Genomic DNA, 25,398 nt, shown 5'->3' with positions numbered 1-25,398 from the left:
GCAGAAATAACTAACAGAAATGAGTGTTTGGGAAACCCAAGAAATGCCGCATGGTTAAGGAGAGCCCACAGCTGTCCAAGGAATAAAGTGCACTCCAATACAGATTAAAGTAGTGCTGATCCTGTTTTGGTCAAAGTAAAAATGCTGTAAATATCCACAGAATGCCGCATCAAGAACAAAAACTATAGAGTTTGTCCCACTTTTTAAAGCTACAGGTCTGTCCCGCCAAGTAAGGTGGCTCTGAAAAGAGCCTTTGATTTGCGAGGTGCTCAGGCGGTCCGGAGGCAGCTCACTGGCAGAAGGTGTACCTGAGGATGGCTTTGGTGGCCTCGGACGCGGCGTGCTTGCCAATCTCCCCGGGCAGCAGCAGGCGCACGGCTGTCTGGATCTCCCTGGAGGTGATGGTGGAGCGCTGGGTGGAGCGGGCCAGGCGAGAGGCCTCGTCGGCGATGCGCTCGAAGATGTCCTTGACGAACGAATCCAAGACGCTCACGGCCTTCTTCGAGAGGCTCAGGCCCTCGTGAACCTGCTTCAGAACCCTGGGGAAGTAGGTGGCGAAACTGTTGTGGGAGCAGCAGTGGCGGCGGCGGCGGCGGCGGCGGCGGCGGCGACATTGGCCCCTCGGCGAATTCTGCTTCGGGCCCTTCGGGTCAGCTTCTGTGGGCTCCTCCCCTGTGCCCAGGCTTTCCTCCCGAGCGTTCTCACAGCCAGGCTCCGCCATGTGGGGCTCGCCTTTCCCACGCTCCAGAAGGAAGGACAATGGTGGCTGCGGGGGAAGGGGGGGGTGCGCTGGCCCGTCTATAGTCGCTGCGCTTCCTGACGTCACGGGCAACCTCCATACCTGATTGGACCAAATGCAAGGCAGGAAAGCGGGGCTCTATGCCAGGCCGTGTCACCTGTTATTGCATACCCTTGAACGTGACATCACATCGGACAGTCAGAGAGGGAAATCCAGTGCCCTCTAATCTCCTTGGGACCTCGGTCAGAAAATGTTTCAAACATTCCACTTCGTTGTGCATTTTGTCTGCTGGTTTTCAACGTCAAGACAGTAACAGATCTTAGAAAACTCATGTTTTTATTGGAATACTTTATATTCCACGTCATTACCTTATTTCCGATAAGCAGTAAGTGGCATTGGATCAGGATGTGCTAGAAACCAGGATGCTCTGGAGACCCAGAGTCAACGTGTCCACCTGTACTCTGGAAAACGTTCCCTGGGTACTTGAAAACAATGTGTATTCTACTGCTTTCGGATGGAATATTCGGAACATATCTGCTAAACCCATCTGGTCCAGTGGGTCATTCAAAGCCATTGGCTCCTCCTTGATTTTCTGTTTAGACCACCTGTCCATTGATGTAACTCAGGCCTTAAGGTCCCCTACTACTATTGTGCTATTATCGATTAGTTCCTTTGTGCTTGTTATTCACTGTTTTTATGTATTTGGGTGCTCCCACGTTGGGTGCATAAATATTTATAATTCTTATAGCTTCTTCTTGGAGTATCCTCTTTATTACTATATAGTGTCCTTCTTTGTCTCTTGTTAGAGTCCTTTTTTTAAAAAATTGTGTCATGTTAGTCACCATACAGCACACCATTGGATTTTGATGTAGCGTTCCTGATTCATTATTGCAATGTAACACCCAGTGCTCGTCACAACACGTGGCCTCCTTAATACCCATCACTGGGTACCCCCATCCCCATACCCTCCTCCCCTCCAAAGCCCTCAGACTGTTTCCCGGAGTCCACAGTCTCTCATGGTTCGTGGCCCCCTCTGAATCCCCCCACCTTCAGTTTTCCCTTCCTTCCTCTAATGTCCTCCGTGCTATTCCTTATGTTCCACATATGACTGAAACCGTTAAGGTCCAATTTGTCCGATACAACTATTGCTACTCTGGCTTTAGTTTGACATCCACGCGCATGATAGGTGTTGCTCCATCCTCTCACTTTCTTCCCAACCGTTGGTGTCTTTAGGCCTAAAACGAGTCTCTTGTAGGCAGCATATAGATGGGTCTTTTTTTTTTTTTTGATCCATTCTGTCACCCTATGTCTTTTGATTGGAGCATTCAGTCCATTCCCATTCAAAGTAATTATCGATAGATATGTATTTATCACCATTTTATTAACTGTTCCGTGGTTGCTTCTGAAGATTTTCTCCGATCTTTTCTTGTCTTTCTCTCTTTCATGTTTTGCTGATTTTCTTTAATGACATATTTGGGTCCCGTTCTCTTTATTCTTTGCCTATTTATTAGTGGTTTTTGATTTGTGGGTGCCATTAAGTCTGTGTATAACCTCTTCTGCACAAAGCAGTCTATATTAAGTTGATGGTCACTTAAGATTGAACCCATTCTTGGCTCCTCTCCTCCTCATGTTTTTGGTACATGTTGTTACATTTTAGTGTTTATTTATTTTTATTTTCATTTTTCGTAGTGAGGGAGAGAGTGGGGAGGGGAAGAGGGAGGAGGAGCGAGAGAGTCTGAAGTGGGGTCCACGCTGGCCGTGGAGCCCAATGTGGGGCTGCATCCCACAACGCCAAATCATGACCTGAGCCGAAATCAAGAGTCAGACACTCTACCGACTGAGCCACCCAGGCGCCCCCACGTTGTTACATTTTAAATCCTTGTATTCTGTGAATTCTTTGACTGGCTTTTTACCAGAATAGTCAATTTTTAGTGCTCTTGTGGGTTTTTTTTCCCTACCTTGATACTGTCACTTTGGGTCTCTCGACTTTCCACACAGAGTCCCCTTTACTACTTCCTGCAGGGCCGGTTTAGTGGTCACAAACTCCTTTAGTTTTCGTTGGTCTGGGAAACTCTCTATCTCTCCTTCAATTCTGAATGGCAGCCTTGCTGGAGAGAGTCTTCCTGGCAGCAGATTCTTGCCTTTCAGCTCTCTGCATGTATCATGCCACTGCCCTCCGGCTTGCAAAGTTTCTCTTGGAAAGTCTCCCGCTAGCCTTACGGGCTTTGGCATTCCCTTGTAAATCACTGTCTTCTTTTGTCTTTCTGCTTTTCAAATTTTCCTTTTTGCCCTATTTCGCTGATTTAATTCGAGTATGCCTTGGCGTGGTCTGTTGATTTTTGTGGCAGTTCTCTGTGCCACCTGGATCTGGATGTTTGTTTCCGTCCCCAGTTTAGGGAAGTTTTCAGCTATTATTTCTCCAAATAAGCTTTCTGCCTCCTTTTCTCTCTTCTTCTTCTTCTTCTGGGACTCCTAAAATGTGAATGTTATTACATCTGATGGACTCACTGGGTTCCCTAAGTCTATTCTCGTTTTGGGTAATTCTTTTTTTTTATCTCCATTGTTTGGCTTGATTCCTTTCCATTACTCTGTCTTCTAGGTCACCAATTCATTCCTCTGCTTCTTCCATCCTGCTGTTCATTCCGTGAAACGTGTTTCTCATTTTGTTTACGGAGTCCTTTATCTCCGTTATGTTACCCCTTATCTCTGTGTTAAGGGTCTCACTCGTGTCTTCCACTCTTTTCTGAAGTTCAGTGAGTATCGTCACCGATCATTGCTTTAAATTCTCTAGCAGAGATGTTACTTGCATCTCTTTTGCTTAGATCTCTGGCCGTGGCCTGGTCCCGTTCTTTTGTGTGGGATAAAGTTCTCTGTCTCCTCATTTTGTCTGATTCTCTGTGTCTGTTCCTGCATGTTACGGAAGCCAGCTACGTCTTCTGCTCTTGAAAGTCGTGACTTTGTGAAGAGGTAGTCCCAGAGTGCCCTGCAGTGCTGTGTCCCCTGTTGATCAGGACTTGTCACTTCAGGAGAGTATCCTATGTGTGTCGCTTGTGCCCTGCTCTTGTGTCTGAGTCGGTTTCCTTTCAAGGCAGTCATGTGCACTGACTCTCTGTCTGTTGTGGGTTGTGCTTGTTCTCTGTGGTGTTACCAGGACCCAGGGAGGCCAGCTCTGGGGACGGGGTGGGAGGGGCGTGCCCACCAGGGAACTTGGGAGCAAAATTTGCGTGGGGCCACTGGTCCTCTGCCGGATTCCCCCAAGTGCTGTGGTGGCTGGGCCTGTGTGTGGGGTTGGCCAGGGGCATGAAGCTGGATGTGGCTAGAGGCAGTGGCTGGGTACAGCTGGGCCCCACCCACAACAGTGGCTGTGGGTGCACGGCTGGGAGAGGCACCGCTGCTGGGCACGGTTCAGTGGCTGGGCAGGGAGGCAGCTGCACACCCGGTGGCTGGGTGGGGCATGCACAGCTATAAGAAATTCTGCCTTGAAACCCCCACCCCCAGGGCTGAGGCCAACAGGCTTGGAGTGGACAAGTCCTCAGGAGAACTGGGGGGCATGGCACACTGCTAGCGGGTTAGGTAGCAAGTGTCTGTGCAGTGCACAGACGGCCTTATGTTTATGCTGCGGGGCACAGGAGGAAAATGGCACCTGCAGCTCCTTCCTGCTCAGAGAAGTCCCCCACCACGCTCCAAAATCAGTATGAACAGTTCTGTCTCCCGTTTGCCCCAGGCATCGTGTAAACTGCCATTTTTATGTTGCTTCTCCACACGGGCTGCTTTCTCTTTAAGGGTGGTGACCCAGCTGTCACTCTCCCTCCTGGCTTGCTCAGCTTGCTGAGACAGCTGACTTTCAGAGCTCCAGGCTCCGACTCCCACTGGTTATACAAACTCATGGTATTCAGACCCTCTAGTTCCCACAGCCGAACGGTATGGGTATTAGTCTCCTCTGTGTGAGTTCCCTGGTGCGAGCGCCCATTTCTCTGCCCTCCCTACATGTTCCTGCAGGCAGCCTCTCTCCACATTTCTGACCTTGCTAAGCTTTCAGATGCAGCTTCCTCCCTATATTTAGCTGTGGGGTTCGTTCTTCCAGTCGTTGGGTTGCTCTCTGGTTTATTGACTTGTTGTGGATGATAACTAATTGTAAACGTGGGACAGGGTGAGCTCAGTCTCCTCCTACTCTGCCATCTTCCCAAGCTCCTCTGGATTCCCATTCTTAAAAAGACTTTTTAAGTAAAACGATATGTATGAGACCAATGTGCATGAATAACTTTGAAAAACCTCTGTAAGTCATGTGGACAGTAAGGGCATTCTGAACCGGCAGCAATTAGCATGACGGAAATTAAGAGACTGTGAAACAGAATGTAATTTTTCTAAATGGTCCACAGGCCTTTCTCTGAAAAAGCATAGGGCTCTGAAAAGTGCCTGTGGCTCCAAATATTTAGTTCCCCATGTAAATGGCAATTTCTAGGGACCACCCACAGGGATTTACTGGCCCTTCATTTTATGGTAGCTTTCCTTGAGTATTTATGCAGCAGGCCCTCCATCCCTTTTCATATCCCTTTGGATTTATCTCTCTTCTGATGGACTCAAGAAAAGGTTGGAGTGCTGTCCATTAGCTAGCGTTTGTCTCACCCTTTGGCTCAGAGTGACACCTTTCACAGGCTTCTACATTCAAGTCACAGGTTATTTCGAATTTATTTTAAATGTCCACATGGGATACATAGCAAACATGATGAAATAGTGGGCTTTAGTGCAACTCATAACAAACTTCAAAGCACCGAACCCCCCCCACCCCCCCACCCCCCCCAGTGTGTTCTCTCTTCACAGATATATAGGAAGCTAGAACTCAGTTAAAGGCAAAGCACTCGGATAGTCACCAACTACCTTGAAATTCAGCATGTACCTATAGGAAAAGGAAACAAGAAAGGAAGGAAGAAAGAAGAAGGCAGGCAGGCAGGAAGGAAGAAAAGGAAAGGAAAAAGAAAAAGAAAAAAGCAAACCCAAGCCTAGCCCACGTACCAAGAAGAAAAGCACAATGGGTATTAAAGGGCATTACCATTATCTTAAGTCCCCCTACCCATCCAATCACCTGACGTAGAGGAAGGAGTCCTCTTAGTGCTCTTAATCGCCAAACAGCCGCCTCTTATTTTGATGCAAAGCAATAGGGACATGTCCCATTGTGACATGGGCATGTTTGCCCTTCAACCACCCCAGTTCAAAGCAAGAGCTTCAGCTGAAGTCCACAGGCAGACAGACACCACCACCACCTTCCCCCTCAATCTCTAGGCGGTGCCCCGTGTCACAGGAAGGCTGTTATTGGTTCAGCTATGGTCACCCCACCACCCTTTGGGCCAATGGTCGTGGATCCTGTGCCACCAGATGCTTCTTGGCTGCTTCTAGCAGAGGCTGGTAGCACAGCGGCTCTCATTGGAGAACCCCGTCATCCATGCTTAATTGCAGTTCAGGAAGACTTTTGTGTCAAAAGGGAAAGATGACAGAAGCAGGTTAAATTCAAAAGAAGTAAAGTAGGCCTATCAGAAGGTCGGGAGCTTGAGTAGGGCATGAGTCTAGATTCAGTTTTCTGCACAGTGTTTGGGTCCTCTTTTATGTAATTAACTGAATTAGGTTGAGGGGCTACGTTGAGCGAGTGTGAATGGGGTAAGTGTGAGTTCTGTATCTGCTACAGCCCTTCACTTGTTGCTATATCAAAAAATCTCGAGAGGACACTACTCTAGGCAAGGAGGAGAAGGAGAAGACCAAAGACCAGTAAAATTACTGTGGACCCAGCTGTGACAGTAAAGAGTCTTGAAGGGGCTGACCTGAAGGAACGGGCAGTTCAGGAAAGTGACGAAATGTGATAGGGCCAAGGAAAATCATAACAGAGGGCACCACACACATACATTAAAGTGGACTTGCTCACGGTTAAAAGGGCTTTAAGAATGGGCAGAATGTCCCAGGCCGAAAACGCCAGACTAGGTGGCACTCTGGAGAGTTACAGGTCTTTCTGGGCCAAGTGAGGTGGCTCTGAAAAGAGCCTTTGGTTTGCGAGGTGGTCAGGCGGTCCAGGGGCAGCTCATTCGCGTCTGTTGAACCTGATGACAGCCTTGGTGGCCTCGGACACGGCGTGCTTGCCAATCTCCCCGGGCAGCAGCAGGCGCACGGCTGTCTGGATCTCCCTGGAGGTGATGGTGGAAATCCCAGGAGCCTGCCTAATTACCACACGGACTGAGGAGATATCAAGATGTCAAGAATCAGAAGTAAAGGTTTAGTTTACTTCAGATTTCCAAATTTGAAACATTTTTTTCTTTTTAGAATGTGAGAGAGAAAAAAAACAGAGGGAAGGGGGAGTGGCAAAGACAGAGGGAAAGATGCCCAAGCAGGCTCCAATCTCAGCGCAGAACCCCAAATTGACGCGATGTCAAGCTCGAGGGCCTGGATCAGATCTGAGGAGACTGGGCTCAGTGACCAGCTTCCTGGGATTTCATTTAGTCCAATCAGATAGGGCTTGCGAGTGACGTCAGGAAACGCGGCGACGATAAGTGAACCAGCGCCTCGCAAACCGCTGCCAGTGCCGTTCCTTCTGAGCTGTCGGGAAGGCGAGCCCCACATGACTGAACCTGGCTGTGAGACCTCTTCTGAGGAGAGCCTGGGCACCGAGGAGCCAATGGCAGCGGACCCGAAGAGTCCAAAGCAGGAGCAGCCAAGGCGCCGCAGGCGCCGCCGTGGCCGCCGTGGTGGCCGCTGCCCCGACAGCTTTGCCACCTACTTCCCCAGGGTTCTGAAGCAAGTTCACGAGGGCCTGAGCCTCTCGCAGCAGGCCGTGAGCGTCATGGATTCGTTTGTCAAGGACATGTTCGAGCGCATCGTCGACGAGGCGTCTCGCCTGGCCCGCTCCACCAAGCGCTCCACCATCACCTCCGGGGAGATCCAGACAGCCGTGCGCCTGCTGCTGCCCGGGGAGATTGGCAAGCACGCCGTGTCCGAGGCCACCAAGGCTGTCATCAGGTTCAACAGACGCGAATGAGCTGCCCCTGGACCGCCTGACCACCTCGCAAACCAAAGGCTCTTTTCAGAGCCACCTCACTTGGCCCAGAAAGACCTGTAACTCTCCAGAGTGCCACCTAGTCTGGCGTTTTCGGCCTGGGACATTCTGCCCATTCTTAAAGCCCTTTTAACCGTGAGCAAGTCCACTTTAATGTATGTGTGTGGTGCCCTCTGTTATGATTTTCCTTGGCCCTATCACATTTCGTCACTTTCCTGAACTGCCCGTTCCTTCAGGTCAGCCCCTTCAGGACTCTTTACTGTCACAGCTGGGTCCACAGTAATTTTACTGGTCTTTGGTCTTCTCCTTCTCCTCCTTGCCTAGAGTAGTGTCCTCTCGAGATTTTTTGATATAGCAACAAGTGAAGGGCTGTAGCAGATACAGAACTCACACTTACCCCATTCACACTCGCTCAACGTAGCCCCTCAACCTAATTCAGTTAATTACATAAAAGAGGACCCAAACACTGTGCAGAAAACTGAATCTAGACTCATGCCCTACTCAAGCTCCCGACCTTCTGATAGGCCTACTTTACTTCTTTTGAATTTAACCTGCTTCTGTCATCTTTCCCTTTTGACACAAAAGTCTTCCTGAACTGCAATTAAGCATGGATGACGGGGTTCTCCAATGAGAGCCGCTGTGCTACCAGCCTCTGCTAGAAGCAGCCAAGAAGCATCTGGTGGCACAGGATCCACGACCATTGGCCCAAAGGGTGGTGGGGTGACCATAGCTGAACCAATAACAGCCTTCCTGTGACACGGGGCACCGCCTAGAGATTGAGGGGGAAGGTGGTGGTGGTGTCTGTCTGCCTGTGGACTTCAGCTGAAGCTCTTGCTTTGAACTGGGGTGGTTGAAGGGCAAACATGCCCATGTCACAATGGGACATGTCCCTATTGCTTTGCATCAAAATAAGAGGCGGCTGTTTGGCGATTAAGAGCACTAAGAGGACTCCTTCCTCTACGTCAGGTGATTGGATGGGTAGGGGGACTTAAGATAATGGTAATGCCCTTTAATACCCATTGTGCTTTTCTTCTTGGTACGTGGGCTAGGCTTGGGTTTGCTTTTTTCTTTTTCTTTTTCCTTTCCTTTTCTTCCTTCCTGCCTGCCTGCCTTCTTCTTTCTTCCTTCCTTTCTTGTTTCCTTTTCCTATAGGTACATGCTGAATTTCAAGGTAGTTGGTGACTATCCGAGTGCTTTGCCTTTAACTGAGTTCTAGCTTCCTATATATCTGTGAAGAGAGAACACACTGGGGGGGTGGGGGTTGGGGGGGGTTCGGTGCTTTGAAGTTTGTTATGAGTTGCACTAAAGCCCACTATTTCATCATGTTTGCTATGTATCCCATGTGGACATTTAAAATAAATTCGAAATAACCTGTGACTTGAATGTAGAAGCCTGTGAAAGGTGTCACTCTGAGCCAAAGGGTGAGACAAACGCTAGCTAATGGACAGCACTCCAACCTTTTCTTGAGTCCATCAGAAGAGAGATAAATCCAAAGGGATATGAAAAGGGATGGAGGGCCTGCTGCATAAATACTCAAGGAAAGCTACCATAAAATGAAGGGCCAGTAAATCCCTGTGGGTGGTCCCTAGAAATTGCCATTTACATGGGGAACTAAATATTTGGAGCCACAGGCACTTTTCAGAGCCCTATGCTTTTTCAGAGAAAGGCCTGTGGACCATTTAGAAAAATTACATTCTGTTTCACAGTCTCTTAATTTCCGTCATGCTAATTGCTGCCGGTTCAAAATGCCCTTTCTGTCCACATGACTTACAGAGGTTTTTCAAAGTTATTCATGCACATTGGTCTCATACATATCGTTTTACTTAAAAAGTCGTTTTAAGAATGGGAATCCAGAGGAGCTTGGGAAGATGGCAGAGTAGGAGGAGACTGAGCTCACCCTGTCCCACGTTTACAATTAGTTATCATCCACAACAAGTCAATAAACCAGAGAGCAACCCAACGACTGGAAGAACGAACCCCACAGCTAAATATAGGGAGGAAGCTGCATCTGAAAGCTTAGCAAGGTCAGAAATGTGGAGAGAGGCTGCCTGCAGGAACATGTAGGGAGGGCAGAGAAATGGGCGCTCGCACCAGGGAACTCACACAGAGGAGACTAATACCCATACCGTTCGGCTGTGGGAACTAGAGGGTCTGAATACCATGAGTTTGTATAACCAGTGGGAGTCGGAGCCTGGAGCTCTGAAAGTCAGCTGTCTCAGCAAGCTGAGCAAGCCAGGAGGGAGAGTGACAGCTGGGTCACCACCCTTAAAGAGAGAGCAGCCCGTGTGGAGAAGCAACATAAAAATGGCAGTTTACACGATGCCCGGGGCAAACGGGAGACAGAACTGTTCATACTGATTTTGGAGCGTGGTGGGGGACTTCTCTGAGCAGGAAGGAGCTGCAGGTGCCATTTTCCTCCCGTGCCCCGCAGCATAAACATAAGGCCGTCTGTGCACTGCACAGACACTTGCTACCTAACCCGCTAGCAGTGTGCCATGCCCCCCAGTTCTCCTGAGGACTTGTCCACTCCAAGCCTGTTGGCCTCAGCCCTGGGGGTGGGGGTTTCAAGGCAGAATTTCTTATAGCTGTGCATGCCCCACCCAGCCACCGGGTGTGCAGCTGCCTCCCTGTCCAGCCACTGAACCGTGCCCAGCAGCGGTGCCTCTCCCAGCCGTGCACCCACAGCCACTGTTGTGGGTGGGGCCCAGCTGTACCCAGCCACTGCCTCTAGCCACATGCAGCTTCATGCCCCTGGCCAACCCCACACACAGGCCCAGCCACCACAGCACTTGGGGGAATCCGGCAGAGGACCAGTGGCCCCACGCAAATTTTGCTCCCAAGTTCCCTGGTGGGCACGCCCCTCCCACCCCGTCCCCAGAGCTGGCCTCCCTGGGTCCTGGTAACACCACAGAGAACAAGCACAACCCACAACAGACAGAGAGTCAGTGCACATGACTGCCTTGAAAGGAAACCGACTCAGACACAAGAGCAGGGCACAAGCGACACACATAGGATACTCTCCTGAAGTGACAAGTCCTGATCAACAGGGGACACAGCACTGCAGGGCACTCTGGGACTACCTCTTCACAAAGTCACGACTTTCAAGAGCAGAAGACGTAGCTGGCTTCCGTAACATGCAGGAACAGACACAGAGAATCAGACAAAATGAGGAGACAGAGAACTTTATCCCACACAAAAGAACGGGACCAGGCCACGGCCAGAGATCTAAGCAAAAGAGATGCAAGTAACATCTCTGCTAGAGAATTTAAAGCAATGATCGGTGACGATACTCACTGAACTTCAGAAAAGAGTGGAAGACACGAGTGAGACCCTTAACACAGAGATAAGGGGTAACATAACGGAGATAAAGGACTCCGTAAACAAAATGAGAAACACGTTTCACGGAATGAACAGCAGGATGGAAGAAGCAGAGGAATGAATTGGTGACCTAGAAGACAGAGTAATGGAAAGGAATCAAGCCAAACAATGGAGATAAAAAAAAAGAATTACCCAAAACGAGAATAGACTTAGGGAACCCAGTGAGTCCATCAGATGTAATAACATTCACATTTTAGGAGTCCCAGAAGAAGAAGAAGAAGAGAGAAAAGGAGGCAGAAAGCTTATTTGGAGAAATAATAGCTGAAAACTTCCCTAAACTGGGGACGGAAACAAACATCCAGATCCAGGTGGCACAGAGAACTGCCACAAAAATCAACAGACCACGCCAAGGCATACTCGAATTAAATCAGCGAAATAGGGCAAAAAGGAAAATTTGAAAAGCAGAAAGACAAAAGAAGACAGTGATTTACAAGGGAATGCCAAAGCCCGTAAGGCTAGCGGGAGACTTTCCAAGAGAAACTTTGCAAGCCGGAGGGCAGTGGCATGATACATGCAGAGAGCTGAAAGGCAAGAATCTGCTGCCAGGAAGACTCTCTCCAGCAAGGCTGCCATTCAGAATTGAAGGAGAGATAGAGAGTTTCCCAGACCAACGAAAACTAAAGGAGTTTGTGACCACTAAACCGGCCCTGCAGGAAGTAGTAAAGGGGACTCTGTGTGGAAAGTCGAGAGACCCAAAGTGACAGTATCAAGGTAGGGAAAAAAAACCCACAAAAGCACTAAAAATTGACTATTCTGGTAAAAAGCCAGTCAAAGAATTCACAGAATACAAGGATTTAAAATGTAACAACGTGGGGGCGCCTGGGTGGCTCAGTCGGTAGAGTGTCTGACTCTTGATTTCGGCTCAGGTCATGATTTGGCGTTGTGGGATGCAGCCCCACATTGGGCTCCACGGCCAGCGTGGACCCCACTTCAGACTCTCTCGCTCCTCCTCCCTCTTCCCCTCCCCACTCTCTCCCTCACTACGAAAAATGAAAATAAAAATAAATAAACACTAAAATGTAACAACATGTACCAAAAACATGAGGAGGAGAGGAGCCAAGAATGGGTTCAATCTTAAGTGACCATCAACTTAATATAGACTGCTTTGTGCAGAAGAGGTTATACACAGACTTAATGGCACCCACAAATCAAAAACCACTAATAAATAGGCAAAGAATAAAGAGAACGGGACCCAAATATGTCATTAAAGAAAATCAGCAAAACATGAAAGAGAGAAAGACAAGAAAAGATCGGACAAAATCTTCAGAAGCAACCACGGAACAGTTAATAAAATGGTGATAAATACATATCTATCGATAATTACTTTGAATGGGAATGGACTGAATGCTCCAATCAAAAGACATAGGGTGACAGAATGGATCAAAAAAAAAAAAAAAGACCCATCTATATGCTGCCTACAAGAGACTCGTTTTAGGCCTAAAGACACCAACGGTTGGGTAGAAAGTGAGAGGATGGAGCAACACCTATCATGCGCGTGGATGTCAAACTAAAGCCAGATTAGCGATAGTTGTATCGGACAAACTGGACCTTAACGGTTTCAGTCATATGTGGAACATAAGGAATAGCACGGAGGACATTAGAGGAAGGAAGGGAAAACTGAAGGTGGGGGGATTCAGAGGGGGCCACGAACCATGGGAGACTGTGGACTCCGGGAAACAGTCCGAGGGCTTTGGAGGGGAGGAGGGTATGGGGATGGGGGTACCCAGTGATGGGTATTAAGGAGGCCACGTGTTGTGACGAGCACTGGGTGTTACATTGCAATAATGAATCAGGAACGCTACATCAAAATCCAATGGTGTGCTGTATGGTGACTAACATGACACAATTTTTAAAAAAAAGGACTCTAACAAGAGACAAAGAAGGACACTATATAGTAATAAAGAGGATACTCCAAGAAGAAGCTATAAGAATTATAAATATTTATGCACCCAACGTGGGAGCACCCAAATACATAAAAACAGTGAATAACAAGCACAAAGGAACTAATCGATAATAGCACAATAGTAGTAGGGGACCTTAAGGCCTGAGTTACATCAATGGACAGGTGGTCTAAACAGAAAATCAAGGAGGAGCCAATGGCTTTGAATGACCCACTGGACCAGATGGGTTTAGCAGATATGTTCCGAATATTCCATCCAAAAGCAGCAGAATACACATTGTTTTCAAGTACCCAGGGAACGTTTTCCAGAGTACAGGTGGACACGTTGACTCTGGGTCTCCAGAGCATCCTGGTTTCTAGCACATCCTGATCCAATGCCACTTACTGCTTATCGGAAATAAGGTAATGACGTGGAATATAAAGTATTCCAATAAAAACATAAGTCTTCTAAGATCTGTTACTGTCTTGAGGTTGAGAGCCAGCAGACAAAATGCACAACGAAGTGGAATGTTTGAAAGATTTTCTGACCGAGGTCCCAAGGAGATTAGAGGGCACTGGATTTCCCTCTCTGACTGTCCGATGTGATGTCACGTTCAAGGGTATGCAGTAACAGGTGACACGGCCTGGCATAGAGCCCCGCTTTCCTGCCTTGCATTTGGTCCAATCAGGTATGGAGGTTGCCCGTGACGTCAGGAAGCGCAGCGACTATAAACGGGCCAGCGCACCCCCCCCTTCCCCCGCAGCCACCATTGTCCTTCCTTCTGGAGCGTGGGAAAGGCGAGCCCCACATGGCGGAGCCTGGCTGTGAGAACGCTCGGGAGGAAAGCCTGGGCACAGGGGAGGAGCCCACAGAAGCTGACCCGAAGGGCCCGAAGCAGAATTCGCCGAGGGGCCAATGTCGCCGCCGCCGCCGCCGCCGCCGCCGCCGCCACTGCTGCTCCCACAACAGTTTCGCCACCTACTTCCCCAGGGTTCTGAAGCAGGTTCACGAGGGCCTGAGCCTCTCGAAGAAGGCCGTGAGCGTCTTGGATTCGTTCGTCAAGGACATCTTCGAGCGCATCGCCGACGAGGCCTCTCGCCTGGCCCGCTCCACCCAGCGCTCCACCATCACCTCCAGGGAGATCCAGACAGCCGTGCGCCTGCTGCTGCCTGGGGAGATTGGCAAGCACGCCGCGTCCGAGGCCACCAAAGCCATCCTCAGGTACACCTTCTGCCAGTGAGCTGCCTCCGGACCGCCTGAGCACCTCGCAAATCAAAGGCTCTTTTCAGAGCCACCTTACTTGGCGGGACAGACCTGTAGCTTTAAAAAGTGGGACAAACTCTATAGTTTTTGTTCTTGATGCGGCATTCTGTGGATATTTACAGCATTTTTACTTTGACCAAAACAGGATCAGCACTACTTTAATCTGTATTGGAGTGCACTTTATTCCTTGGACAGCTGTGGGCTCTCCTTAACCATGCGGCATTTCTTGGGTTTCCCAAACACTCATTTCTGTTAGTTATTTCTGCAGGGCGGCCTCAGTGGGGCGGGGGGTGTTATTTTTGTTATAGCGATGTTACCCTTTTCTTTCTCATTCTCTCATGAGCGTGTGGGGAATTTTCCAGAGGTTCCTTATGGGTGATATGGCAACAGATAAAGTGCAGAAGCTGATATAAGAATCCATCTGACCTCTCTTAGGTGGGTTATTAAAGAGATTTAAATATCTGAGGCAAGGTCAATCTCCTCGATGCCTTTATAGAGAACAATATTTTTCATGTGCATTTGAAATTTATGCTGTTAACATGATATCATGGGTTCTTATTCCAGTTTTTAAATGCATTCTGCAATAAATTTATGAAAACTTCTGTCTCAATGTTTTGTGCAGTGAATATTGCCAGATATTACTGACATAAGAGCTTTGGCAGTTCCCCTTTGTTTATTTTTTATTTGTTTTCTTTTGTTTTGTTTTGTTTTGTTTTGCTTATCAGGTCTTTTATTTCAATGGCAGAGAAAGCAGTATACTGTCATATCTGTGATACTATCACCCTAGCCCTATACACTAGTTTTTCGTTTACAGAGGACTTTTACAGGTACTATTTTATCCGGCGTTTACAACAATGCTATTATACCTAGTTTATCACAGAAGAAACTCAGGTCCAGAGGGCACGGAGTCACAAACCTTGTAAGTGCAAGATCAGTGCTTGAAAGCAGGAGATCCGCACTCTCCACCAAGGCCCGTAAGAAAATGGGGAGAAAAGCCATACAATTGAAATAATTTTCCTGGTGCTTAAGGAAACTGTATTAGGTTACTTCTTACCACCTCTCATTTAAATTAGGTCATCTTCTTAGTCTCGTTCCCCCCACCCCCACCATTCTTACTACTTAGAGATTGAAAATATGGCTCATTCATTCACTCAATCAAAGTCTTGGTATCAACTGTATGTCTGGAATAGACACTACAAATGTGTCTGTGAGTTTAAGAAAAAAAAAAAGCCATGCTTGACTTCAGTTTGCACTTGCTTAGAGTCTGTGAAGGTTCCTGTTCATTTTATTTATCTATTTTTTGGGGGGAGGAGGTTCCTGTTTATTTTTAAGTGTGTAATGTTTTCCAAGACAAAGCTGTTCTCGATATTTACTCTTTTGCCTTGCAATCAGATCAACTAAACCTATATAGGCTCTTTTTGTAGTGTTTAAACCTTTTTATAATTTAATTTCCACATAATCGCAAACACTTTTTGACTGTAATGTTGATAAGAAGCTTTCTGGTCACTTTCTGGCTCTAATATGAATGATAGTAGCATTTCATCAGCAAAGATGGTATTAAGATTTTGTTTGAGATCCATGTGCTCAGAATAAGTTTTGGCTTTCTAAGCCATTTCAGGTAACTTATTAGATATCAAAGATGCCCTTTCCAAGTAGCTTCAGCAGCCAGTGAGAACACTATTTTCTCTTGGTTTATTTAAGTAAATTAGAGATTTGTTTTTCAATATTAAAATTCCCTTAAATTTGTGGAAGGGAACCCCTTCACTGGAGGCACTTCAAAAAAGTCTGTAGCCTGAAGATACGTATCGTGTGGTTTGTTTGCTGATGTCGTTTAGGCCTACCTTCCCCAATCAGAAGTGATCTGAAAGCTGCAAGTTCATCTGAGCTCTCTCATGACTCCCAGTTTCATCAGCATTCACATCTATTTCTTAACCTCGTGGAAATGCAAGCCTTGCGCTAATCACCCTACTTCATTCTCCAACTCATTCCTCTCTCTTCAAAAGGAGTTGTTGTCACAGTCCCTGATTGAGTGATTTTGCATCTTCTCACAAGAAGGGCTCCAAGATGCCCTGACTAAGATTAAAAATGTCAATGTGTGTGCTGCCTGGAGCTTTCTGCTCTACCTACCTTTAGAAGGTGCTCAAATAGGTTCCACCCTGATAACAGGATCTATTCTGAGGGTATGACCATCATGTGCCCCGCTGTTAGTGATATTCTCCATCATGGACTAAAGTGCTTTGGAGAGCACTCAGTCAGCAGATCCAATTTTTGCTTTTCCAAAACCCCTCGAGTTTATGAATAAGAGTATGCTCGACTGAAGTACCCCTTTTTATTGGCAGTCTACTGATGTTAAATCAAGGTCAGCCTACAAGGATGTTCCTTCCCTTCTCCCTCTCATTACATGCATGCTCTAGAATTTTCATTTATGCCCAAATGTCCTGTATTGGAATTAGGCTCCACTTGATATCAAAAGTTGTTTGCTTTTGGATTTTTTTCGCATGTTACATTCTTGTCATATTTTAAAATTCACACAAAAATTACTTTACAAACTGTTTAGCCGATCTTCATGTTCAATTCTTTTTTTTTTTTTTAAGATTTATTTATTTATTTATTTGACAGACAGAGAACACAAGTAGGCAGAGAGGCAGGCCGGGGAACGGGGGTGGAAGCAGGCTTTCTGCTGAGCAGAGAGCCCGTTGTGGGGCTCAATCCCAGGACCCTGGAATCATGACCTGAGCCAAAGGTAGAGGCTTTAACCCACTGAGCCACCCAAGTGGCCCTTCATGCTCAATTCTTATTAGAACTGGTTAATACAGTCATTTTGGGGTTTTATTTTCCCTTGCTTGTTAGGTTTGCATTGAGGTGTTCCTAACCACCTAGTCTGAAATATTGCTCTCTCCCTCATCATGTATATAAATATATATATATATATGTATAAATATACATCTATAATAAACATATTATTATAATAGAAAAATTATAATTGATATCTACATATTAATGTAATATACATACATATTATATTTACTTATTTCATTCCCCATGGAATTATATTGTTTACAGCCTGTTCCCTTTTTTCCTTACTTATTATCTTTGAATCACGCCAGGAATGGGAACTTCCTGAGAAGAGAGACCTTGTCTCATTTGCTGCCGTATATCAGGAGTGAGAACCATGTATGGCACCGGTAGGGACTCAGTATTTGCTGAATAAATATGTGAAGATGGATGAGAGCAGAGGTTCTAGAGTCCCGGAAGAGGCAGTGATGGGTTGGGAAAGAAAAGCCAGACTGCGGTGGGTTGAGGAGTGAGTTGTAGATGAGGAATGGAGATAGAAATAGGGTACTCTTTCAAGGAAAGGGGATACTGGTCTGTGAGTAGGTAGAGAGTGTTATGGATCACAGTAGTTGTGTGTGTGTGTGTTTTATTTTTAGGATTGAGAGAGATATGACAATGTCTAGAGGAACTCAGTAATAGTGGCTGGATCTCAGTTAATGGTATGGCTGTTATAGTACCATCATCATCACCATACCTCCACCGCAAGAATTTCCATAACCCCAGTGGACCAGTTCTCTATTCCTCCACTTGGGTTGTAAGTTCTCCATCAAGAAAGCATTCTGCTGAGCTCTGTCCTTTATAGGATGCGTGGCATCAGGCTGCTTGCTTAATTTCTCTGAAACTTAATGAACTTTTCTCTTAATTGCACTGACCCACACCTATTTTAACAGGATAAAGGAAGCTAGCGTGACCCCTCTCTCCAACCCCACTCCTGGCAGGAGGCCCAGCCTCCATGGGGCCTGTGTTTTCACGGCAGAGAGGTGCTCAGTTCTGTCAATTCTCCATGGGTCCCGGGCAATTCATTGCTGCTTCTTAATCAAACTCTGACTTAGAGTTGTTCGTTCCAGGCATTGGGAATACAACGTGCCACCGATGGGTAACATTTCATGAGGACTTACTGGGTGTCAGGTGTCAGGAGCTTTATATACATGTATTTTTCGTCTAAGAAGCACATAATGCTAAGTATATACTAGAACTGTTTCTAAACACTTCAAACGTGTAACTCAGTTAACCCTACTAACAGTCCCATGTTCCAGATGGGGGAGACTAAGGCACAGAAAGATGAAGTAAGTTGCTCAGTGTCAGTGAGCTAGTAAGCAGTAGAGCTGGGATTGGAAACTAGACCACCTGGCTCTAGGTTTTGGGCCCTCACACCACTACACTGTAAAGCTCCTCGCTTAAGCTTGACAACAGTCCAGTGAAGCTGGTACTATTATTCTCCTCCATTTCCCCCTAAGGCTCAGAGGGATTAGGTTTCTTTCCTAAAGTCCCACAGAGAGTAAGTGGTAGATCATGTTGGAATGAGGTTTGTCTGACTCTTAAGCTTATACCAACTTTGATGGCTTGTAAAGTCCTTACTCTAACAGTTCCGTGCTTTTTTGCTATATGTGCATATCACCTACCCAATTGTTTATTGAATACAGCTGTTTTAAGGAACTTATTTTTCAAGATTTTAAAAACATTTTCCTAAGCCATAAATCTGCGACGTCACAGGTGACATGGTATTTGTATATTTTAAATTCACACTAACTAAACTGCGTAACTGTAAAAAAAAACAAAAAAATTGTGTACCACTTAAACCCAGCTTGTGTGCTGGCAGAGGCACACTTGGGGAGGTATTACATTATTTTAACCCACAGCCCACCCTTCACCTCCAAAGTTCTGTTCAAACCCTTTTTCCTACAAAACCACAGGGGATGTTGGTTTCCTTCCTGGACTCAGAGAGACGCACATTGAGTGGAGTTCCCGGACTGCTCACAACCCAGTGGTCAGAGCAGCACTTGGGTTCCAGTGATGTTTGGTGGGTGGAGGTGGAGGGGCAGTGCCAGGGAATCATTCGTCATACACAGCAGAGCTGACGAAAACACTGATTAACTCTTTCAGAATGTTTTAGTTTTGCTGCAACACACTGCTGCCTTAGAAAGGAGAAGAGTAGCAGAGTGGGCTCTCCAGTAAAACATGTGCTAGAGAGCGTGAGGTTGCAACGGCTTACGGGCCTGCCGGAGTAGGCAGGATAGCCTTGGACGGTGCTTGAAAGACATGTGAGAGATCTCAACCCACCACAGTTGTCAGTAAAACATGTGTGGCGAGGAGTGTAAAAGCAAGCGACGTACAGCTTTTGTGCCAAGGCTAAAACCTCACTGAAGAAAGGAGTGTGTGAGGGTGCTTAGCAGCCAACAGAGCCCTTGCTATATAACCACTTCACAGGTACGTGGTTGAAGAAAATCAAGCAGACTGTGGAGAGGAAGGCCAGGGCTGGGCGAATGGGCTGACGTCCTGGGCCATGTGGGAAGAAGTGATGCAGCCCCAAATTTACTGAGTGCTCATTATGCTCATTGTGTCTCTTGTGCTAAGCATTTTACTTCCATCATCTCATTTAATGCTCACAACAACCCTATGAGGTGGGTACTGCTATCATTCCCTTTTTACAGATGAGGAAACACAGGCTCAGGGAACTTCCCTGATGGCACACAACTGGTAAATAATAAAGCTGGGATTTGCACCCAGGTCGGTCTGGCTTCAAAGCATGTAAAACCAGGCCATATCCTGCCGACAGAAATGGATACTTAGGATGTTTCCATTTCTTGGCTATAGTAAATAATGCTGCAAAGAACATGGTAGTGCCCATTCATCGTACCCGCTTTCTGCAGATAAATACCCCAAAGTGGAATTGTTGCGTCATGGGGTACTTCCAATTTTTTGAGGAACCATCCATGGTGTTTTCCAAAGTGGTTGTACCAATTTACGTTCCATACATTACATTAGCAACAGCGCATGAGACTTCCTTTTTCTCTCCATCCTCGCAAGCATTTATTATCCCTTGTCTTTTTCATTACAGCCATTCATTATAGCCAGGTGTGAAGTCTTATCTCCTTGTGGTGTTGATTTGTCTTTCCCTGCTTAGTGATCCGGAAGAGCTTTTCATGTACCTGTTGGGCATCTGTAGGTCTTCTGCGGGAAAATGTCTATTCAGATCTTTTGCCCGGTCTTCAGTCAAGTTGTTTGATTTCTCTTTTTGTCCGCTTTTGAGTTTTGGGAATTCATTATCTATTTTGGATAGTAACCCTTTATCAGATACATGATTTGCTAATATTTTCTCCCCTTCGGTGGGTTGCCTTTTCAATGAAGCTCTACTTGTTTGCTTGCTTGACACTATGGCTAGAGCCCCCATAGTGGAATGGAGAGGTCTCCCAACTGGTTTTCCTCGTGAACCACCATCTAATTGGCGATGCTGTCAAGGAATGGGGAAGCTGAGATCCCCAAAGCCCTGTTTTTCTCCAAAGTCTGAGATTGCCCCATGTGGGAAAGAACACGGAGTTCCTAAAAGGGAAAGAATATTCACTATGCCTGTCCAAATATTTCAATCAGCACAGTAACTATGCACATGATTTTTCCTTAACCAAAACTCCCAGGGGTGTGTGACAATACACCCCGGTAAGCATCAAAGCCACCCAAAGCGATACGGACCCTGTCTAGCTATATCTGCCGTGAGTTAACGTTGTTCACCGTTGCCTCTGTAGGAATTTCATGCAAGAAGACGTAGGTACTTAATTGACAGCTTTCAGGATTTCAGAAGATTAAATACCTATCTAATGCCCTCCATATGGACCTTACTCCATCTCACTTCTGGATACCTTAAGACTTTAACTCAGAAGGAAAGCCATTTAAGAAAAACGGCAACTCAGAGTATTTATACCAACTGACACCATATGAAAGGAAATGGTAACAAATGTAATTTAGGAAGACAGAAAATGATATGGGATGTAAGAAGGAATGATAATAGAATGAACTGGAAAATAGAGGTAAATGATACACTGATGGCATAATATAATTATAGTGATTATGGCAACTGGAAGAAAAAAGTTAACAGGATAGAACTAAAGACAGGATTTTTTTATGCATCTGTTGGACAAGGCGTTGTGTCCAAGGGGAACACCTGATACCACCTCAGGAAGCATTCCACCATCACCTCCAGAGAGATCCAGATAGCCGAGCACCTGCTGCTGCCACCCAGGGAGGTTGGCAAGCTTGCCGTGTCTGAGGCCACCGATGCTGCTGTCAGGTACACCAGACGCCAATAAGCTGCCCCAGGAGTGCCTGACCACACCGCAAGCCAAGGGCCCTTTGGCAAGCCCCCTCACTTGGCGGGAAAAGACCTATAGCTCTCCAAAGTGCAATCCACTCTAGTGTTTGGATCTGTGCCATTCGGCCAATTTTTAAAAATTCTTATTGTGAAAGAAAGGTTAAAAAACAAAACAAATCATCAGCTCAACTTCATATATGTCTTTAGTGCAATTTGTTATGATTTTTCTTAACCATACTGCATTTTATCACTTTCCTAAGTGGTCATTTCTATTAGATATTCGCCTAGGTCAGTCTCTACAGGGATCTTTGTGGTCAAAACTACTTCCATAATAGTTTTATTTACCTCACGTATTCTCATTCTCCCACCTGTGTACAGTAGTATCATCCAGAGGTTTTTTTTTTTCCAAAACGTGTGGTGTAGCAACAATTAAAGTGCAATAGCAGCTATAGCAATCACACTTAACCCATTCACACTCCTTTAACATATCCCATCACCCGAATTCAAATAAATACATAAAGGTGGACCCAACCGCTGTGCAGAAAACTCAAACTATCTAGACTCATGCCCTACTCAAGTTCCTGACCTTCTGATAGGCCCACTCTACTTCATTCACATGTATCTGATTCTGTGCCTTGGTTGCCTATCATCTTTCCCTTTTGACACAAAAGTCTTCCAGAACAGCAATTGTGCATGGATGATGGGGTCCTCCAATGAGAGAGGCTGTGCTCCCCAGCCTCCCCTAGCAGCAGCCAATGAGCAACTGACAGTACGGGATCCAGGGCCCAAAGGGTGGTGGGGTGACCAGAGCTGAAGCAATAAAAGCCTTCCTGTGACATGGGGCACAGCCTGGAGTTTGAGGGGGAAGGTGTTGCTGTTGGTTGCCTCTCTGAGTGTGGGTTTCTGTTGAAGCTCTTGCTTTGAACCAGAGTGCTTGAAGTGTAAACATGCCTATGTCACAGTGGGACATGTCCCCATCGTTTTGCTACAAAATAAGAGGAGGCTGTTTGGCAATTAAGAGAACTAAGAGGACTTATTCCTCCATCTCAAGTAATTTGATTGGTAGGAGGACGTAGGATAATGGAAACTCACTTTAATACCCTTTGTGTTTTCTTCTTGGTGCATGGGCTTTTTCCTGCCTTTCTTTCTTTCTTTCTTTCTTTCTTTCTTTCTTTCTTTCTTTCTTTCTTTCTTTCTTTCCTTTTTCGTTTGTTTTGTTTTCCTGTTAGCACATGCTGAATTTCACAATTGTTGGTGGTTATCCAAGTGCTTTCTGGTTGTTGTTTTTTTCCCCCCAGCTTCTTATCCATCTGTGGAAGGAGAACACACTGGGGGACTTCAATCCTTTGAAATTTGTTAGGAGTTGCACTAAAATCCACTATTTAATCATGCTTGCTATGTGTTCCATGTGAACTTTTTTTTTAATTTTTAATTTCTTTTCAGCATAACAGTATTCATTGTTCTTGCACCACACCCAGTGCTCCATGCAATCCTTGCCCTCTCTAACACCCACCACCTGGTTCCCCCAACCTCCCACCCCCGACCCCTTCAAAACCCTCAGATTGTTTTTCAGAGTCCATAGTCTCTCACGCTCTTTTAAAATAAATTCTAAAGAACCTTTGATTCAATGTAAAAATCTGTGAAAGTTGTTACTCTGAGCCAAACAGGCGCTAAAAGCTAGGTGAACTACGGAAACCCAACTATTTGTGAGCCCATCAGAAGAGAGATAAAGCCAAAGGGATTTCAAAAAAAGTGCTTACTTCGTAAGTACACAAAGATATCTACCACAAAATCTAGTGCAAGGAAATCCTCGTGAGTGGTACCTAGAAATTGCCATATCCATTGGGAACAAACTTTTGGAAGTATAAGGCTGGTTGCAGAGCCATATGCCTTTTCAGAGAAAGAACTGTGCACCATTTAGGAAACTAAAATTATGTTTCACTGTAAGGACCTATTATTGTTTAACCCTTATACTGTCCCTGCTCCCCTTCCCCCAGGGGACCTACTTAAAAACAAGTCCTGGAAGCCAGCCTCAGGTAACAAAAACACAGATACAAGGACGGTCCAACCAGGTGGAGGCATCCGATCCGTAGGGGGATACATACTGTCTCCCTAGCTACCAAGGAGTATGGGCCCCCGCCCTTTGGGAACCTTTTTGGCGCCAATCCTAATACAAGGTGTAATAGGCAGGTTCTAATATCTACTAGGGTAAATTGTAATTCAATTGGTCACCTAGCATCACTGTGGAGTTTCCTGTGTGTGTTACAGTCTCATTGGCCACCTGTGCGTGGCCAGGCCCAATTGAATGGTCTTGCCCTTAAAAGCTAGTCTGTGAAACAGAGAAGGGTCGCCCTCTCTCTGTAAGAGGTGCGGCCCTGGCCAGCCTGTTTGATTCTTGATGTTTGGCGCATAATAAAGTTTTGCTTGACCTTCGCTTTGTATCAGTCTCGCTCCTTTAATCACGGACCCATTATTTGGGCATAACATCACCATGTCACTTAATTTCTAACATGCTCATTGGTTGTTGGTTCACAATGCCCATGTTTGCCAATATGACATACAGATGTTTTTCAACATTCACATGAACGTTGGTCTCATAAAAAGTCATTTTAATAATATGAGTTCCTGAGGATGTGTGTGTGTGTGTGTGTGTGCTGAGCTGTGGGTGTTTTACACGTGTAATTTCAGAAAACAAATGGGAGGAAAACAATATTAAATTGCACCTAGATTTGGTTGTGGATGAAAGACTGGGAATGCAAGTATGAGTGACAGATACAGAATCCGGGAATGAGAAAGAAAAATGGGGTTTGATGTTGAGGTTCAGAATGGAAAGTGAATACATCTGATTATTCCCTTGAGTAGTTAAGTGAAGAAAAATGTGTCTGTTGAGCAATCATGGACTAATTCTGTGGTTACTGACAAGATATAAGGGAATTGGCTACTGCTTGGCTGCTAACACAGTAGAAGCAAAAACACAGGGACAATAGTATTAATAAGACAAGCATACCCAAGTCCATCTCTTCTAAGCACTATCCATATTATTCAATTTGTTGGAAAACATAAGAAAGGACCAAACCCAGTACAGGAATACCTAAACCCAAAGTTCAAGAAATAAAACCTGTTCAGGCTCCTTAGAAGCGGAAGTTACTATTCTGACACATCCAGCCCTAACTGACTCTGTTCCTTTCAGGCTATTAACTTTTATTTTTGAAAAACTCAAAATTTCACAAGGTGCATCACCTCATGGGGATGATAGGATACTCTAGTCAGAGCAGCTCAGGCCCCACACTCTTCTGAGTCGGCCACTGAAAGACCTACATCCTCTGAGCCACAGCTATTGGCCCAATGTGTGAAGTGGTGTACCGAGGCGAGCCAATAAAGCACCACCTTGGTTGGGCCACTTTAGAATCGGGGAGTGGGGTGGGGGTATTAGCTGTCATTTTTTATCAGCTGTTTTTTATTTGCTTAGTGGATTTGTTAGAGCTTCTAAATCGTGCTTATTTCAGGATATTATATTAGTTTTGTAGGGCTCCTAAACCAAACACTAGGGACTGGTCAACTTAAATAACATATCATTTATTGCCTCATAGTCCTGGATGCTGGTGGCCAAACTCATTGTCTGAAGGGTGGGTGACTGTCCTGGCTATGAGGTAAGGCATCTTTCATAAGTCATTCTATTTCTTTAGTGTATTTACTTATTTGACAGACAGAGATCACAAGTAGCCAGAGAAGCAGGCAGAGAGAGAGGAAGGGGAGCAGGCTCCCTGATGAGCAGAGAGCCAGATACGGGGCTCAATCCCAGGACCCCAGGATCATGACCCGAGCTGAAGACAGAGGCTTTAACCCACTGAGCCACCCAGGTGCCCCAAGTCCATTCTCTTTTTCTTACAATAGCCATGTTCTCACAATATCTACTCATGTGGTCTTCCCTCTGTCAGTGTCTGTGACTCCACGTTTCCCGTTT

At 46.0% G+C, this 25,398-nt stretch overlaps 1 protein-coding gene and 2 pseudogenes across 3 annotated transcripts; 2 read left to right on the top strand and 1 right to left on the bottom strand.

Moving 5' to 3' along the window:
- Positions 1-289: 289 nt before the first annotated feature.
- Positions 290-721, bottom strand: LOC309855882 (histone H2B pseudogene; annotated as a pseudogene). Its single transcript has one exon. The product of its transcript is annotated as a histone H2B pseudogene (transcript).
- A 6,619-nt stretch (positions 722-7,340) lies between these two features.
- On the top strand, positions 7,341-7,757 carry LOC309855881 (histone H2B type W-T-like; the record flags this gene model as incomplete). Its single annotated transcript, XM_082716512.1, has 1 exon — positions 7,341-7,757. One exon carries the CDS (start codon positions 7,341-7,343, stop codon positions 7,755-7,757), a length of 417 nt encoding a protein of 138 aa, XP_082572638.1.
- Positions 7,758-13,841: 6,084 nt separating this feature from the next.
- On the top strand, positions 13,842-14,273 carry LOC309855880 (histone H2B pseudogene; annotated as a pseudogene). The gene has a single exon. The product of its transcript is annotated as a histone H2B pseudogene (transcript).
- The last annotated feature ends 11,125 nt before the right edge of the window (positions 14,274-25,398 follow it).

This window comes from Mustela nivalis (assembly GCF_964662115.1).
Source record: "Mustela nivalis genome assembly, chromosome: X".
In the NCBI taxonomy this organism is placed as follows: Eukaryota; Metazoa; Chordata; class Mammalia; order Carnivora; family Mustelidae; genus Mustela; species Mustela nivalis.
This window is presented reverse-complemented; position numbering and strand designations above follow the sequence as displayed.